We start from the raw sequence: 18,714 nt of genomic DNA, 5'->3' as shown, positions 1-18,714 counted from the left end.
ACGGGTGGGCAGGGACTTAACGGTAGAGGTAATTTCCTCCTTGGTTATATTTGCATTAAGAGAAAGAAGGTCTGAGGCCTGAAGTCGGGGGATCCCGCTGAGTTCCAGATACTGAGTCAACCGGTCAGTAAGTTCGGGGGAAGGGGTGTCATGGGGGATCTCAGGGTTATTAAAATTCCACAAAGATTTGAGCTATATCATGGGGATGGGAAACTAGGCCGCCCTCTTTATTTATTTGATGAGGAGTTGTTGCGTTTGAGCGTTCAGTCAGTTTGCGAGCCAAGAGGGAGTGAGCCTTATTGCCCTTATCATAATAGAGCTGTTTCAATCTCCGTATAGCTTTTTCCACTCTGCCTATAGCCAAGTCTTTAAAATTCGTGCGTAGGCAGACTATTTTTTTTAAGAAGGTGTGTTGTTGGAGAGATCTGTAGATTTCGCTTCAATGTCCTAAGCTCCCACTTGGTCCGCAATTTAACAGCCATCGCATCTTTCTTCATGGCCGAGGCAAGCGCTATACACCGGCCCCAGAGGACTGCCTTATGGGCCTCCCAAAGGACAGGGGGGGAGACCTCAGGGGTTGCGTTCTCGATAAAATACTGCAATGCTGTTTCTAACTCCAGCTTGGAAGGAAGGTGTTGTAGGAGGAAAGTGTTAAGTTGCCAGTGGCAGGGCCTACGATTTGGGGTGCCCAAGTTCAACATCATGAAAATGGGGGCATGATCCGACCAGGAGATCGGATGGATGCGTGTATCTTTAACGACCTGTAGGGTAGCATTGTTTACAAAGAGATAGTCAACACGAGAATGCATGCGATGAAGCGCAGAGTAAAACGTGTATTGTCTTTCCCGGGGATGAAGGGCCCGCCAAGAGTCAAATAGGGCATACCATCTAGTGATCTGTCTAAAAAGTTTCGATTCTCTAGCTGTCCTGGTCTGTGAGTTCCGGGGGTCTACTGCGTGGCGGTCATGTACCGATGAGTGGGATAGATTAAAGTCTTCTCCAACTATCAGGAATTCATTAGGCAATTGGAACAAACGTGTGAATACTTTAGTAAGGAAGTTAATCTGATGGGTATTTGGGGCATAGAGGTTGCATATGGTGACCGCCTGAGATTGCCATTGTCCACGTAGTATAATGTAATGTCCTCTTGGGTCAATATATGACTCAGAGCATTGAAAAGGTGAACCACGTTTGAAAAGGATACCCACTCCTGCACGTTTGCGAGGATTAAACGCCTGATATATTTGAGGGTATCGTCTGGAGGCGAACGTAAAGGAGTCCCCTTTGTTAAAGTGCGTCTCCTGAATCATAATATCTGCCCCAGAGTGCCTACACTCAGTGAGCGCCAGATGTCTCTTCCTGTTGGAGTTTAACCCGTGGACATTCAATGACATTACCTTAGCCATCATGATGGGTATGTGCAAGAAAAAAGATACTTATCTGATCCAGCTGCCGGAGTGCCAGGTCCCCAAGATGAAGAGGATGCCGAGGAGCCGTGCGGAAGGTTGTCAGGGTCCTGAATCGAGCCAGGGGAAGGGTGAGGAAAGGGAAAGTAGAGATAGAAAGAGAAGAGAGGGACAGGTTAACAATGTGCATAATAAACATTGCATATAAATTCTGCATGTCCTGCAAAACGCAAGATTAACTGAGTTCCAATAGGTCCCACCGGCCAGAAGTGAAACAGGCCGGGGGGACGTAAGGAAATAAACTGTTAAGGAACTCTAAGGAGTAATCCACAGGGGGGGTTCGGTGAGCGGAAGAACAACCACTGCCAAATCTTCCATTAGAAGCGCCCAATATTTTTTGCGGGGAATAGAAAAAACAGTGGGGAGGCCTAGGGGAATATGGAACATAAGGTAATGGGTGAGCCAAGGAGATCAGCTTAGGAAAAGTACTTATTGTGACTGAGAGAATCAAGTACTAAGAACTTGGTCTCTGCAGTCTTTTTTAAGTTTAGTAGTCTTATGAGGCGAGCCTTGACCCCGGGAACGTTTAGTCGGAGGGACCCTCTGCCAGACCAAGGGAGGAGGGGGTGGAGTAGCCAGCAAGTCCCAATCCTGAAGCCGGGGGACAGGGAGCCCCAAGGTATCACAGAAAGCCTCTAGTTCTTCAGGGTATCGCAGTACAGCTGATTGTCCATCTTTCCTTGCCGTCAGACTGAAGGGGAAGCCCCATCGGTAAACAATGTCTTTTTCCTGCAGCAGGTGGAGAAGAGGTTGTAGAAGCCTGCGTTTCTGCAGCATGATCCATGATAAATCTGGGTAAAGCTGGATTTGGGTATTGGCGAAGACCACCTTCCTAGTGGATCGAGCTTTTCGCATGATATCCTCTTTTAGTGGATATGAGTTGACCTTGCATATAACATCTCGTGGTTTAGAAATCGATCCCTTAGGACGTAGAACACGGTGAGCCCTATCCATTTCTATGGGTTTATTTGGGGGATCTCCCAAGAGGCTGTTAAACAGAGTTTGCAGCATGTCATGTAAATCTTCTGGGCCCTCCGATTCGGGTAAGCCCCTGACTCGAATATTGTTCCTGCGCTCCCTATTGTTCAAATCCTCTAGATGGCGCTGCATATCCCTCAAAAGCATGCGATGGTCTGCACTTTGTAGTTGGGTACGATGCACTGCTAGTTTGGTTTCCTGAATGTCTTCCTCCGCCATCTCCATCCTATCAGCTAGGTGTTTAACGTTAGCTTGAAGTACCTGTATTTCAGTCCGGCAGGTAGATTTAACATCTTCGATCAGTTGCCTGAAATCCTCTTTGGTCGGGATGGAGGTTGGATATAGGGGTCTGGTGTCATCTGGCGAGGGGCATATTGAAAGACAGGTGTTTGCTGATTTTGCAAATAAGTCTCAGTTTGGGCCTGGGCTGCAGGCTTCGGCTGAGGGCCCCATGTGGGGTTCTCCTCTGGGGGTTGGGGCTGTAGAGAAGATCGCCTCTGTGATTTCCTCTCATCCGTGGTATACAGGGGGCTAGCAGCCTGAGCGTAGGTGGGGACATAGTCCTGATTCCCCCCCCCACTAGGCCAGAGCTCCCCAAAACGAGATTGTCTTTGTTCCTAAGGGGGGGCTGGGGCCTGGCAATAGGCCTGCTGTGGTGTAAGTTGCCTTTTGGAGGCCTGTAGGAATAATATCTGTGTCCTGCAAATGCAGAGGAGTTGGCAGGGGGGGAAAATCCTCCGAGTCCTCTGAAGAGGTGGGGGAGCCAGACGCTACTACCGATACTCCTGGATCTGAGGCCGTCCACAGCAGCCGAGGGAAGGCGCCCGTGCACTGCGTGCAGGAGGCTCCAGTGAGGCCTAGTGTGGCGTGCTGTGTCCCCTGGAGCCACGTCTCCTGGGACGCAGGGTGAGGGGAAAGACTCACTGTGCCCTTCGTTGGGGTCTGCGGACCGGGCGACATCCAGTCCAGTGCGGGGGAGCTCTGTGGGTGGGCCCGGGCCTGGTATCCTGATGGCTGTGCCCGCGCGGAGGAGGCCGCCGGCGCCATTTTGTCCATCCCGCCGGCCGGCATGGGAGGAGGTGAAAAGTAGCCTCTGAGTGTTGCCGAGGTGCTGGACGGAGGCTGGGATGATCCCCGAGCTTTAGTGGATCGGGTTCTCTGCGATCCACCCATGTGCAGGTGCAAAAAAGTCCCCTAAGTAGGCCTTGTAGCTGTGGGCTGAGAGGGAGCTAAAGGCTCACATGTCCATTCAGGTCGGCTTCCGGTCACGCCCCCTGGCGAGTAACTCTTAAAGCCTGGCTAGTAGCTCAGCAAATTTTGAGCCCTGGACTAGTACACACAGGCTGAATGTCAAGCAGCATCGGCCGGTTCAATAGAAACCAGCCGACATTCAGCCCCGCTGAAAGGGTTAAGAATGAAAACAGTTTGCCGATCCCCTGTCAAAACACAAGAGCACAGCAAGGGAGATCGCTGTACTAACATCGGATTGTTAATACAGCGGCTCTGACCTGTCCGTTTTTATTTGTTCAACCCAGCAGTGTGATGGTGTGTGTACGAGGCTTTAGGGTCCTTTCACATGGGCTTTCCGCCTGGCGGACTCTGTTTTGCCCAGCAAGGGATCGCTCTGGGTGGCAGGTCCGTCTCTGCTCACTGTGCGGAGGCAGACCTGTCAGAGCCCTGTTCTCTTCTGTGGGAGATCAGATGAAAACATGTCACTGTTAACATCCACCGCTCCATAGAAGTGAATGGAGCGTCCAATTATGCCTGCCTGAAAAACTGACAGGCGGACCTGATTGGAGCACTCGTGTGAAAGGGGCCTTAGGCAGATTTTTCTGCAACAATGTCACATATTTTTTGGACAGTTAACAGCTTTAATATAGCCATCACTGTCCAGGATTCAAAAGTGCCAGTCTTCAGCTCCACCCCCACAGTCTCTACCAGACGCAGAAAGTTAAATGCCTTCTCTAGAGGACACCAGATGTTGAGGAGAATGAAGAGCAAATACCGCTTTCTGAGCGACTGTATGATAATCTGCCCATTATCACGACAATTCATGTAAAATTACCAGAAGGGACAAGCACTAAATTTTTTCTTGTATGATAACAGAACAAATGCTGATTGTTTTAATCAGTATAGTATTCGTCCGTAAAGAATCGAGTGACTAAGACCACCACGCATGCTTGGAAACAAAAGAACACATTACAATGCATTACATCACCGCAGGAAGTTGTATTCTGTCTTACAAGAATTTTCATAACTCTAGCAACCTAATCGTTTTCGATATGAGACTAGTATGCAAAAAAATGATCATTTGTATGATAGTCTTATCGTGTGTACCAGGCAGAAGAGATCTGAGTCTAAAAGACATTCCCCATTAATAATCCAATTGGGCAATTTATGACAATTGGATCAGTCTTGAAAAATTTTTAACCCCTCTGAGAATTATTGACGCGTTCTATCTAGTAGGAAGAGTTTAAAAAAAAAAAAGAAATGGACTGTTCCTATAGGAGACTTTGCCGTTTCAGTCTTAAACATTTTAGAGTACCTGCTGAAGATGTTCGTTCGTTCATTCTGGTGATAAAATTTAAGGCCCACCTCTGCAACCAGCTATTGCTGCAATTTGTGTTTGTGAAGCTGCAGCTAATTGGACAAAGGCGATGAACAATCAACAGGATCGTGTTTTGCAGGACCATACTTTAGTTTAGCACTTGCATTACCACTTTGCTCTTTTGTGTTAATGCCCTAAAACAAGTCATGACACAAATCTCCAGAATAACTCTGATTCCTGTCTGCCTGTAGAGACGGCTCACATGTATGCCCTTTGACGCAGGACATCACTTTGGTGAAGCTCTTGACAAATTCATCAAAGATGTCTCAGGGGGGCTGGTCCTTCTTTCACAGCAGAAGGTTCCAACATTCCCCCCCAGGGACATCTACCTCCTCACAACAAAAAGCTCATCAATGTTCGACCTCTAAGCCAAACTTTTATCCTTTCCTTTTGGTACAAGACTTGAAATGCAAAATCCATTAAGTCTTACCACAAAGCCCCCATCCCCCCCCCCCCCCCCTCCCAATGAAAGGACACCCCCACTCCTAAAATTGCAAGGGGGTGGGGTGCATCTGTTAGAGATTGCCTTGCTCTGGGTCCCAGACCTATGGGTTAAATCAGTGGTTTCAAACTCTGACCCCTCATTGCTTTTTTTTTTTTTTTTTCACTCAAACCAACCAAAAGCTGCTCAAGGATAATCTGCAGAATACTGTCACCCCTTTCCCCTAAGGGAAGTACAGAAGTTTATCCCTGACACTCAGGCACCACTATAGACAGTCCTGGGTGGTCTGGGGTTTAAGTGGATTGAGCTTACCACATAAGGTAAGGCGGTGGCCATTTTGGGTCTCCATTTATTTACAAATGCTTGTGCCCTGGCAGCCTGCAGCATAGACTTTCCGACAGCGCCTAAGTGTGCTTGTACAGGGGATGAGTTGCATAGCTGTTCTTCAGGTGTACAGACACAGGGGCCATATTAACACCCCACCTTCTCCAAAGGTTACAGTGAGTATCATTATAGAGGAGCTCACTCACTTCAATAGCACAGCAGAGGAGCAAAGGGAGAAGAACCATTAGAAATGGATTCCCAGACACCAATGGGCCTGCAGAAGTTGTATTTACTGCCCCTGGAGAGGCAGCCACAGATGGCTTTATCAGTTGCCCCCCTTCTGACTCTTCCTCAGATGTCTCCATTGATCTTATAAAGGCCGTCCAGAGTCTTTCTGATGCACTTCCAGCATTGATTTCTTATACATAGAGATACTTGATTTGATTGTAGCCGTATTAGAGCAATAGTGACAGAGAAAATTGAGTACTGTCCGTGATACTTTTTTTATTTGCACTAACATACAATTTTTCAGGACAAGCTTCCGGGGTATGTCCCCTTCTTCAAGGTCCAAGCAGTACTGATTCACAAATTTTTAAAGCGGGAGTCTGGCGACCAATCTTTTTTTTTTTTTGTTTAGGTCATTGAGACACTTTGCTAATCCCAAAATAATACTCACAGTTTGGGTGTAATATTTCCGTCTCTGTCTGTTTTCGTACTGAAGAATAACTTAAAAAATGTGATGCTGGCTGTTTCCATCTTGCTTGTGGGCATGTGAAGCCCACAAGCATTGATTTCCGGGATGCAGTGAATGCTGTTCATTTACAGCTTGTTCACGTGCATGATCATTGTTTCCGCACTGAATCTTGGGAAGCCTGACATTAAGCTCCCAGAAGACAGTGCGGCGCCGGGGAAAGGCAAAAAACACGCCTACTCCCATGGGAGGAGAGACAGGAAGTGCCACAATAAAGTACAATATAAAGGTAATTACAGCGATAAAAAAAATTTTCGTGCGGCATTTGAACATCTATGCAATTAACTGAAGGGGGTGAGATTAAGTTAAAACTTTGAGTGGAACCCCGCTTTAAGAAGAATGTCCTGAAAAATTGTATGTTAGTGCAAATAAAAAAAGTATCACTGACAGTACTCAATTTTCTCTTATACGTAGAGGATAGCGGAACGGACAAGGAGAAAGAAGATATAGGATTGTAGTCTCTTCTGAACCAGAGGCTTCTTCCTCTTCAGAGGGTGTTCTGCAATTTTATCACCAAAGCTCAAACACTTTCAGTGTTGGAAGTGTGGACATGTCTGGAGCTAGACCCACAGGAGGCTTCCCGACTTGAATGGCAAGCTCCACCTTTTAAAAAAAAATGCACATTATTTTTCATGTTAAAAAAATGTGTGTGTATTCTTTTCTTCACTAGGAGCCTGAAAAACACCGCAGATCACGGTGCCATGCAGGATACCTGCAGACTTGCTCAACAGCACCCTGGTAGTTCATTGTAGTTTCCCATTCGCAGAACTCTGTGAATAAATAACAAGGGCGGAGATGAATTGTTTAAAGGCATGATGAAAAATTAAGTCAGCAGCTGCAAATACTGTAGCTGCTGACTTTAACCACTTCAATACTGCACATAGTCAAATGACGTCCTTGACTTTCTGCGGGGGTATCTGAATGATGCCTGCAGCTAGAGGCATCATTCAGATATCATTCTTTCCAGCCGGCGGTTCTGTGCACCATAAGAATGATCATGGCGGCAGTTCCATCGCTTGATCGTTCTTAGACGACGGGAGGGGACGTCCCCGCCACCATCCGGTGCTTCTTCGGGCTCTCCCGTGCCATTGCGGGCGCGGAGAAAGAATCGGCCGGCGCCGGATGACTACGATAGAGATTTCCGGTGACCAGATGGTCACCAATCATCTCTGACCATCGAAGGCCCGGGCGCGACGTTATGACGTCACGCTCGGGTTCCCAAATGTAAACAAAGCCGCGATCGTGGCCGTCCGCATGAGATCATGATTTTTTTTTTTTTCACAAGCTCATGCTTTCCAGCCTGGAGGAGAGATGTGGGGTCTTATTGACCCCGTATCTCTACATAAAGAGGACCTGTCACATAGATTCCTATTACAAGGGATGTTTACATTCCTTGTAATAGGAATGAAAGTGATCAAAAAAAATGTAAAAAATAAAAAAAATTAAGTAACATAAAAATAATAATAAAAAAAATTTAAAACGCCCCTGTTCCCGGTAGCTCGCGCTCAGAAGCGAACGCACACGCAAGTCCCGCCCACATATGTAAATGCCGTTCAAACAACACGTGAGGTATCGCCGCGTGCATTAGAGCGTGTGCAACAATTCTAGCACTAGACCTCCTCTGTAACTATAAACTGGTAGCCTGTAAACATTTTCAAAGCGTCGCCTATAGAAAATTTTAAGTACCGAAGTTTGGCATCATTCCATTATGGTCTTAGTGTGCAATTTTAAAGCGTGACATGTTGGGTATCTATTTACTCGGCGTAACATCTTTCACATTATACAAAAAAAATTGGGCTAACTTTACAATTTTTGTTAATTTTTAATTCATGAAACCGTTTTTTTTCCCCAAAAAAAGTGTTTGAAAAATTATTGCGCAAATATCGTGCGAGAGAAAAAATTGCAGTGACCACCATTTTATTCCCCAGGGTGTCTGCTAAAAAAATGTATAATGTTTGGGGGTTCTGAGTAATTTTCTAGCAAAAAAATGATGATTTTTACATGTAGGAGACAAGTGCCAGAATAGGCCCGGTATTGAAGTGGTTAATATTAGGACACTTGCCTGTCCAGGGAGCCCGCGCTGTAGGCACCTCAGCCGATCTTTGGTTCGGCTGACGGGTGCAGCCGCCACCATTCCTGGTGAGGGGAACCTGGCAGTGAAGCCTTTCGGCTTCACAGCAGGCTCCCTACTGCGCATGCCCGAAGCGCGCTGTGCTTTCTAATTGGCCTGGCGGCAGAGGAAGGAGGAGGGGGCTAAATTTCCGAGAGACGGTGCTGTCTCTGGAAGTGGGGAAACGGTACCTGTCAAAAACAGGTTCCTGTTCCCTGCCCCCTGAAAAGGTGCCAAATGTGACAATGGAGGGTGGGAGGAGACGGGTAAGCGGAAGTTCCACTTTTGAGTGGAACTCTGCTTTAAAAAGCACAAACCATGAAAAACATCTTTCCACTCTATATTGGACGATGTACTGTAAGGGGACTGGCAGCATCCCAAATAAGTATATTCTCCACCCAAGCGTTTAGCCTAACAATATCCTATAGAGAACTTTTCTAAACAAAGGGTGGTCCTGGAGGTGGATTGGGCTTTTGCCTGCCTCAGTAGATCACTAATGATGCCAGTAGAGGATCTCCCGACAAAATGAATGGGCTCAAATCGCACTGCAAAGAATAACATGCGATTTGAACAGGAATGCAGTGGGTTTTCTGTTCAAGCGTGTGATGACAAGCCTGGGTTCACACAGGAGCAGTGCGGGAAGGTGCATCGCACTGCATTCCTGTTTGAATCGCATTAAATTCTTTGCAGTGGGATTTGAGCCTGTTCATTTTGTATGACCTCAAATTGCACCACAAAGGTTTCGGTTTTGGGTATCTGAGCATTTTCACGGGTGCTCGTGAAAATACTTGGTATCTGTGCAACCCTAATTGCAAGCCTTTGGTTGGATACTCAACAAAAAACTGCATTGACTCCATCTCATCCCTTGGATTATCTAGGCCTCTTCTTGGACACAACACACACATTCTTGAGGTTCTTCTTCCATCAGTAAAAATTCAGTTGTCCTGAAATCTCAGACATGGACTCTACTGTCTCATTGTCAAGGCGCTGCCATATGTCCAGTATCATTCCAGACTGCTACAGCACAGCATTCTGTGTGCGAAAAGAGTATCCCATGCGCCTGTGGATTGAAACCAGGCACAGTTTAGCATGGTGGGTACACAATCCAGCAGTAGTCAGGGAAATATTGTCTTCCATTTGAATTGGGCAGTGATCATAACACTGTCCAATTCACTGTCGGGCTTAGGACAGCAACAGCACAGGTAACTTGATTGCTGCAGGAAACCCCGTCTTGGAGCCTAGATCAGTTTGCCGTGCCTTTCAGAAGTGGAGGAGCCAGTCAAAAAAACACCATGACTTTTTGGCTTACATCATCAGGGCAGGACCAGAAGCCTAGTTTTTCTCTAGGCAGAACATCGCATTCTGGCCTTGGCCTTGTCAGCTGTATACATTCCAGTGGTAGGAAATTGCAGGGTGACTTTCTCAGTCATCAGCAGCTGGACCTAGAGGAATGGTCCCTACACCCAGAAATGTTTTCAGGACACTTGCTGGAGATGGGGAATGCTGGACGGTGGATCTCCTTGCATCAAGATTTAACCACAAGTTAGAGAGATCCTTTTTCGGTCACAAAAAGCCAAGGGCCTTCTGGTGGATGCACAAGGAGTCCAAAGGCATTCCGGTGATACTAAATCTAAAATAATATCTGCGCTTGGTAGGTAAAAGAGAGTAAATTAATATTTAAATGGTGAAATAACCTGCAGCTGTACACTAACCCAGATATTGGGCACCAGATGATAATGCAAATAAAGTGCAGCACTGGGTCAGTGCACAAAATGACCCTGAACATAAATGTCATGTGTCAAAGTGCAAATGTGCAATTCAGTGCACTTCTATATACAACCTAAAGATTGGAACAATATCAAAATTTGCAAGTCTGAGATTATTGCGCAACAAAGCAAACAAATTACATACAAAAAAATGTACGCAAAAGTGCTTAAAGTGCAATATAGGTGCAGAAAAGTTCATATGTAGCCAAAATCCAATAAGTGACCTCATGCAATATGGAGCATAGACCAAACGCTTGACACGTGATACCCGTCACCTCGAGATAAAAGGCTTAACAGAAAGCCTGCGACCTCCCTTACTCAGCGAGGTCAAACCGTGCTTAGTAGGATCGACGATCCACTGATGGAATACTCTCGCGTCCCCCTGCAGAGAGATCCGCGCACATCAGATGGTAGCCAGATAGCATTGACGGCAGGTTGTAGTAATATGCAGGAAGGGAAAAAAGACTCCAATAGTGTAGAGTGTCTCTTATTGCATTTTATTAATAAAGCTGAGATGCTGCATACATAAAACTTTGGAGAGAATTCTCCAATTCAAATAAACAGATGTTCCTTTCAAGAAAAAATCCATACAGGTCCGTAGAATCAAATCGCGCATGCGCAGAACGTGTGTGCGTAGTGTCCCGACGATCGTTTTGTCATATGATACGTCATCAAGGGTACCATTGGGACCATTCCGGTGATACTCATGGCCCCAAACTGGTCAAGAAGAGCTTGGTACACAGACATATGACTTTTACAGGACATTCCTTGGCTGCTACCAAAAGAAACAACAAAAAAAGATCAGGCTCTTGCTGAGAACCTTATATGGGGTGATTTAGTTACCGTCCTGAAAGTCTAAGCAGCTGGGAATGACTCCTGGGAGGGGGAGAGGTAAAGGTTGCAACAAATGTTCCATGAAGTGCTTGGACTCAGGTGTATTGCTCCATGACAGTGAAAGAAATTGGAGCTCAGTCTTAGTGATGTAAACAGCCTCTGTAACTGAATTGATAAAAGTAATTTATTGACACACAAATTGCAAACTTACATGGGAACTGCCATCTCCTAGAGCCAATGTTCTGTCCACAGATTTCAATTAGCCATGTGGCCATATCTGTCCTTAGATGAAAGACACTTCGGTGTGTCACAGAGAAACCCAGCCGTGTCGTGGGTGCAGGTGTTGATTAGCCCCAATGGCAGGGTAGATGGTAACTGGGGAGCCTAAGGGGCCTTTGCTAAGCACGGCCGCATGGCTAATTTGCTATCTGTGGACAGAACATTGGCTCTAGGAGATGGCATTTCTCATGTAAGTTTGCAATTTTTTTTGTCAATAAATTACTTTTATCAATTCAGTTACATAGGCTGTTTAAATCAGTAAGACTGAGCTCCAATTTCTTTCACTGTCACGGAGCAATACACCTGAGTCCAAGCGCTTCATGGAACATTTATTGCATGGCTGTTTACCAGACTGTCTAGATCTACCTTTTTTTCTGATTGCTATCACCACTGCCAGGAGGGTGTAGGATTTTGTAAGGAGCCCTTCTTGGTGGTACATGGTCGTCCGTTGGCCAAAGGTATCCTTTTTTGCCTAAGGTGGTGTCCTTTTTTCATCTCCATCAGAACTTAGTGTTTGTCGTCTTTTTTTTTTTTTTTCCCTGTTCTGAAAGTACTCTTGGGAGTTGGCACTCCACTCTGGATGTGGTGCGAGCTGCTAGTCTACTTTACGGCCTTGCTGAAACAATCAGATTCCCTCTTTGTGCTTCCAGAGGGATCTCGCAGAAGGCTCCCTGTTTCTCATTCCACCATTGCTAGGTGGATTCCTCAAGTTGTGGTTCACGCTTACTTGGCAAAGGATAGTGTGTTCCTCCCTTTCTGGTGAAGGCCCATTCTATGTATGTTGGCTGTTTTTTTGCGGACGTTTTACCCTCTCCTCATTTAGTTTTGCTTTGAGACATCCCCCATCACTAGAACTGCTTGTGTTCTGTACTATAAGAACTAGGGATGCCCAGAAATTTCGGCCACCGAAACATATCGGCCGAAAATGGCCCTTTCCGCAAAAAGCCGAAAGAATTTTTGCCGATACTGAAAGGGGCAGGGCCTAGGCGGGGCTCCGCCCCCGGTGACGCCCATCAGGGGGGCTGCCTATATTGTAGAAGAGAGGAGAGCCGCCGCCTGTTTGATTACAGCGCCGGGAACATCACAGCTTTCATTTCAATAGCTGTGTGTTCCCTGCTGTGCGCCGTCACATACAGCCCCTCCCCCTTGTCCGGGCACTTTGATAGACAGGTGATCTGTCTATCAAAGTGCCCGGACAAGGGGGAGGGGCTGTATGTGACGGCGCGCAGCGGGGAACACACAGCTATTGAAATGAAAGCTGTGATGTTCACGGCGCTGTAATCAGGCGGTGGCGGCTCTCCTCTCCCTTCACAGGCTGCACTGCTGGGGACACAGGCTGCACTGCATCTGACGGGCACTGGTGAGGCTGCATTGATCTCTTGTATCATGTCCGCAGTCTCTGACCATCTCCTGTATCATGTCCCCAGTCTCTGACCATCTCCTGTACCATATATGCAGTCTGACCATCTCCTGTACCATGTCCGCAGTCTCTGACCATCTCCTGTACCGTGTCCGCAGTCTCTGACCATCTCCTGTACCGTGTCCGCAGTCTCTGACCATCTCCTGTACCGTGTCCGCAGTCTCTGACCATCTCCTGTACCGTGTCCGCAGTCTCTGACCATCTCCTGTACCGTGTCCGCAGTCTCTGACCATCTCCTGTACCGTGTCCGCAGTCTCTGACCATCTCCTGTACCGTGTCCGCAGTCTCTGACCATCTCCTGTACCGTGTCCGCAGTCTCTGACCATCTCCTGTACCGTGTCCGCAGTCTCTGACCATCTCCTGTACCGTGTCCGCAGTCTCTGACCATCTCCTGTACCGTGTCCGCAGTCTCTGACCATCTCCTGTACCGTGTCCGCAGTCTCTGACCATCTCCTGTACCGTGTCCGCAGTCTCTGACCATCTCCTGTACCGTGTCCCCAGTCTCTGACCATCTCCTGTATAAAAATATGTTTAAAAACAGTCACTTTCGGTATCGGTGTTTCGGGTTCAAGGAAGATTTATTTTCGCTATCGGTTTCGGCACCAAAAAAACGAATTCGGTACATCTCTAATAAGAACAAGAAAATAGAATTTTTAACTTAACTGTGAAATCCATTTCTGGCATACAGTAAGACGCATGCCAATTAATCCCCCCTCTCTGTGATCCTTGATTGCTTGCTACAGAATTGAGCATTGCTAGAAGTTGGAGGCATTTTATGAGGTCCTCAGTTTTTTTGTTTTTTGACACTGTCCAATTACTTGAAAGCACCTGCCTAAAACCCTATGTTGTGTGCTATGCTCCAAGAAATGGATTTTGCAGATTAGTCACAAATACCATAACTTTTTTTTGTCTGTCTTCCTGTTGCAACTTTTCCCTTGGTTTATTAACAAGCTTTTGTGTTGCATTTGTTATATGCGTATAGTAATGACCATTATCTTTTTGCAGAGTTGCAGAGCAATAAGTCTCCATTCATGTGGGGGACACCTTCCTATCCTGTGCCAAGGTAAGTGTCAGCAGAACCTTCTGCCCAACCTTCATTATGCTATACCATAAGGGTAATGACAAATGGTCTGTGTTTCAGCAGCACCTCTGCTGCTTAGAATAGTTGATCAGAGTATCAGCTGTTCTGATTATCTACTGAGCTTAAAGCAAACCTTTTTTTGAGGGAAATATGGGAGCTATCATTGCTGGCCTCCTTTTGAATATGTTGCTATCATTCTGATACTTTGGCTTCAGGACTTTTGTGCTGACTGGATTAAATGCGCAGGTCAGGAAAGACAGAGTAAAGTCAAAAAGGAATTTTGACTTGCCAAAAAAATACAGTACAGGACAGAGACCAGGTATTCATAGACACTTTTTAGGCTTGTTACTTCCAAGTGATTGGACACTGGCAGGGCTATTGAGGATACGCTTCCTGGGCTCTTCCCCTATAAAGCTACCTCACTTTGTGAAACCTATAAGTGGAAGGAAGGCTGGTCTGTCTCCTACTCTGTACTCCAAAAAATTAAATTTACAGGCAAGTCAAAACTCTTAAACATACAGCACAAGGGCAAAGTAAACAAAAACCCTTGGACGTCACAATCAATGAGGTAAGGGTGGTCAACAACTAGGCAAACAGAACTGTGCCAACAGGCCCAGCAAGAAAAGCTGGTACCAACTTCTGAAGAAAGGATGGTCTTGGGCGTAAGGCAACCTTGTCTGTATGAACTGTGAGGAATGGCTCCTTACAGGAAAGGCTGACTGACATGATCGCAACCAGCAAAGCTACTTTTGCAGGAGAACTTATCTATTGGAATGTACCTGATGGGTTCAGAAAAAGATTTCTGCAGGGCAGAAAACCATGTTGAGATCCCATGAAAGCACAGAATACTGCAGTGGGGGTTCAGTGTGAGATGAACCTTGAATAAAAATTTTACAAGGGAGAGTGAAGAGAATTCACAAAGGCAAGACCTGTTCTTTGAACATGCTTCAGGCCAAATTCTGGTTAAGTGGTGATTGTAGGAAGGCCAGATTGCAAGGGACAGAGTAATCTCTGTAATTAGTGTCTGTGTTCACACTAGGCTAAGAAGAATTTACAGGTAAGATTGTAGATCTTCCTGGAAGTGGCTTTTTTTCTTGCTTTCAGCAAGGTAGGAATGACGCAGACTCTGAGACTTCCATCTTTTAAGACCTGGGTTTTACCAGCCAGAGGGCCTTGAGATAGTAAATCTTATGTGTTGAGAAAGGGCCAAAAATCCTCTGCTAGAGGTCTGAAGAAGAGTGTACCTGTGTACCAGGTTCTTCTGTGCCAGTTTGATGCAATTTAAATATCCATTTTCCTCTCTTGCCCTATCTGCTTGAGCAGACGAGGCATAATTTACATTGGAGAGAAGACTTAGATTAGCCTGAACCGAGATCAGAGTATTATCAAGGCATCCTAGGCTAGGGCTGTCCTAGCTACAACCACGGAAAGTTTGATGTTTGAATCTGGTGGCTGGTATGTCCACAGCTGGAATCCCCCATCTGACTTATCAGGTTTAGGACATCTGCAGGAAGAACCCTTTCCCCATTGACCCTGACAGCGCCAGCTGAGATATAGTGTGCTTTCCACTTTTCCACTGCTGGGATGAGCATTGCAGAGATCATTGGACAGTGAGTTTCCGTTCATGAGATTTATCCTTCCCTGTTGACAGAACACAAAGATTAGCGTTGCCAGCTGTAGTCGCTGGTACTAATCCTTCGCCAAAGAATCCGGCAGAGGACACCACTGCTGGAAAGCCAATAGGAAGTGTCTGTCAAGCAGGTGGTTATGTGGAGGACCCGCCTATCCACAGATTTAGGTAAGTAAAATTGTCATTTAGGTAGGTTTTTTCTATTTTCTATGCCATAAATTAGAGGATTATGGTGGATGTAGGAGTCCTCCAGGTCGTAGCTTGGGAGTTGGCTTTAAAGGGGTTGTAAAGGCAGAAGGTTTTTTATCTTTATGCATTAAAGGAGAAGACCAGCCTAAACTCGTTTGGCATGGCTTCTCCTATGAGTCACAGGAGTGCAATTCGATTTTGCACTCCTGTGACCCGTTTTCAGCAGACTGAAGCCCGCTCTGCTGACGTCACAGGAATTGGTCCCGGCACTGCGTCATTGCGACAAAGTCTGGATCCTCCAGGTGCCTGGGCTGATGCCCCTCTCAGCGAGCCGCTGAGAGCCTGAGACTGACTGATGCTGCATCCACCTAGGTAAGTATGAATCAAAAAGAAAAAAAAATACCCATACTTCTCTTTTAAGATAGCCTTCTGTGTGCAGCAGCCTCCCTGACACTTACCTGAGGTCCCTCTGTCCTCATTGGCTCCCGCTGTTGTCAGTCCGCTAGCCAGTCAGGGGAGACGGGACTGGGTCGGGGCTCTGTGTCTGAATGGACATAGGGAGCTGTGACTCAGCTCGGGTGCCCCAATAGCAAGCTGCTTGCTGTGGGGGCACTGAACAGGAGGGAGGGGCCAGGATCACAGAAGAGGGACCCAAAAAGAGGAGGATCCAGACTCTGTGCAAATCCATTGCAACAGAGCAGGTAAGTATAACATGAGGACAGACCATATTGGCCCCATAAAGAATGAGGAAGGACATCTGGTTACAAAGGATCGGGAGATGACGAAGGTATTGAATTTATTCCTCTCAGTCTTCACGAGGGAATCGGGCTTCAGTAACCAAAACTTGAGATAGATATAGATATATATCTATATCTATATCTAAGACTTGCCCTCTTGTACTTAGCTTTGCTGTTTTTTTTAAGATTCCCCAGCCTGTTACAGACAGTGCTTTCAGTGGGGAAAAGGTACAGCGGTATTTCTGGCTCGTCGGCAACGCCGCCGCCTCCTCCTCCTCTCGTGTCTGTGTTTTAAATAAGAAACAGAGCGCATGCCTACAGACTGTTATGCTGAGGAGGAGGGGATGGGTTTGCTAAGAGGCGTGTTCCTACAGTTGGGCGGCGCCGTGTGTAGGACGTAAGAACGTCCACACAGCTTAACAGTCTGGAAACACATGGTGCTAAGGGTGGAAGACCCTGAGGAAGCCAATCAGGTTTTCACCTGATGCTTGTAACACAAGACGCTCTCAGTGTGCAAAGCTAAACTGAAAGGAAGTTGTTGCAGCCTACGGCCACATCACACTAAGGAGACACAGCAACACTGGGCTCGTAAGGGGTGTAAAGCAGGCATTTCCAGTACAGGAAACACTATTGTTATCAGCATTTTAAAACTGATCCTATGGTGACATTGTTTTCTTGAAAAGTGTTGTCAAAGCAAAAAAGATATATTTTGTTACCTCTGCTTTTGTGCTTTGCACTATGACTTCCAGAGCTACTGTAAAGGTACCTAAGGTGCCACCCCCAGGCACTGGGAACCCTAGTCATGCCGCCCTACTGTCATCCTCTCCATAGATACCAGACATGGCAAGCCAGGGTGAGTCATTGGAAGTTAGCGGTGGTGCAACTGCTTCACACTCTTCATCCCCTGTATACGTGACTGAAGATGCATGTTCTTCAGCCCTGCGGGACCTAGAATGAAGATTAGCGGCTTTAATCGCATCCTCCATCCAGGTGGATAGGAAGCATCCTAGGAAAAGGAAACAATACTTGATGTTTCAGCTTCACAAACTGAAGTACAGAGCCTTACTGAAATGGTTCGCTCTGCTTTCATGCTACCCCTAACAGAGTTAGCTGAAGGTTTGGTCTCCTCCCTGGGTTCCCTGAAATCTTTACAGCCTTTGCATGCGTTTCCCATCCACGCAGTACTAGAAAAGTTTATACCGAATGGGATCATCCGGATAAGCAATTTTCCCCTCCGAAGAGAGTCTCAATTCTCTATTCTATGGAGGAAAAATTCACAAAAAGATGGAAAGTTCCAGCAGTTGACACTGCGATTTCCAATGTGAATAAAAGTTTAACTTGTCCAGTGGGCAATGCGCATATGCTTAACCACTTCCCTACCCACGTATTGTAATATGATGTCAACAGATGGGATCTCCCATCCTGGGTGGACGTCATATGACGGCCTGGGCTTCCCGGCCACCTAGGGGGCGCGCGCCCGCCGCGTTGCTCGGGACCCGGTGCGTGTGCTCGGCGGCCGCGATGTCCGCTGGGCACCCGCGATGTCCGCCGGGCACCCGCGATTGCCCGTTGGCCGGACCGTGGATCTGTGTGTGTAAACACACAGATCCACGTCCTGTCAGTTGAGAGGAGACCGATCTGTGTTCCCAGTACAGCGGAACACTGATCGGTCTCCTCCCCTTGTACGTCCCCGCCCCCTACAGTTAGAATCATTCCCTAGGAAACATATTTAACCCCTTGTGTCCCCCTAGTGGTTAACCCCTTCACTGCCTGTCACATTTACACAGTAATCAATGCAATTTTATAGCATTGATCGCTGTATAAATGTGAATGGTCCCAAAAATGTGTCAAAAGTGTCCGATGTGTCCGCCATAATGTCGCAGTTACGAAAATAAATCGCGATCGCCGCTATTACTAGTAAAAAAAATAAATATATTTTTTTTAAAAATTGCCATAAATCTATCCCGTATTTTGTAGACGCTATAACTTTTGCGCAAACCAATCAATATACGCTTATTGCGTTTTTTTTTTTTTTTTTTTACCAAAAATATGTAGAAGAATACGTATCGGCCGAAACTGAGGAAAAAATTTGTTTTGTT

The 18,714-nt window shown here is 46.5% G+C and overlaps 1 protein-coding gene across 1 annotated transcript in view; it reads left to right on the top strand.

The window, feature by feature from the left end:
* Positions 1-18,714, top strand: part of LOC141127322 (gametocyte-specific factor 1-like) — a 191,605-nt gene that overhangs the window by 145,998 nt on the left and 26,893 nt on the right. Inside the window, exon 7 of the mRNA XM_073613637.1 lies at positions 13,984-14,041. Within this exon, the coding sequence (XP_073469738.1) occupies positions 13,984-14,041 (58 nt within the window). The remainder of the gene's footprint in view (positions 1-13,983; positions 14,042-18,714) is intronic.

The sequence above is a fragment of the Aquarana catesbeiana genome, linkage group LG02, assembly GCF_042186555.1.
Source record: "Aquarana catesbeiana isolate 2022-GZ linkage group LG02, ASM4218655v1, whole genome shotgun sequence".
Taxonomy (NCBI): domain Eukaryota; kingdom Metazoa; phylum Chordata; class Amphibia; order Anura; family Ranidae; genus Aquarana; species Aquarana catesbeiana.
This window is presented reverse-complemented; position numbering and strand designations above follow the sequence as displayed.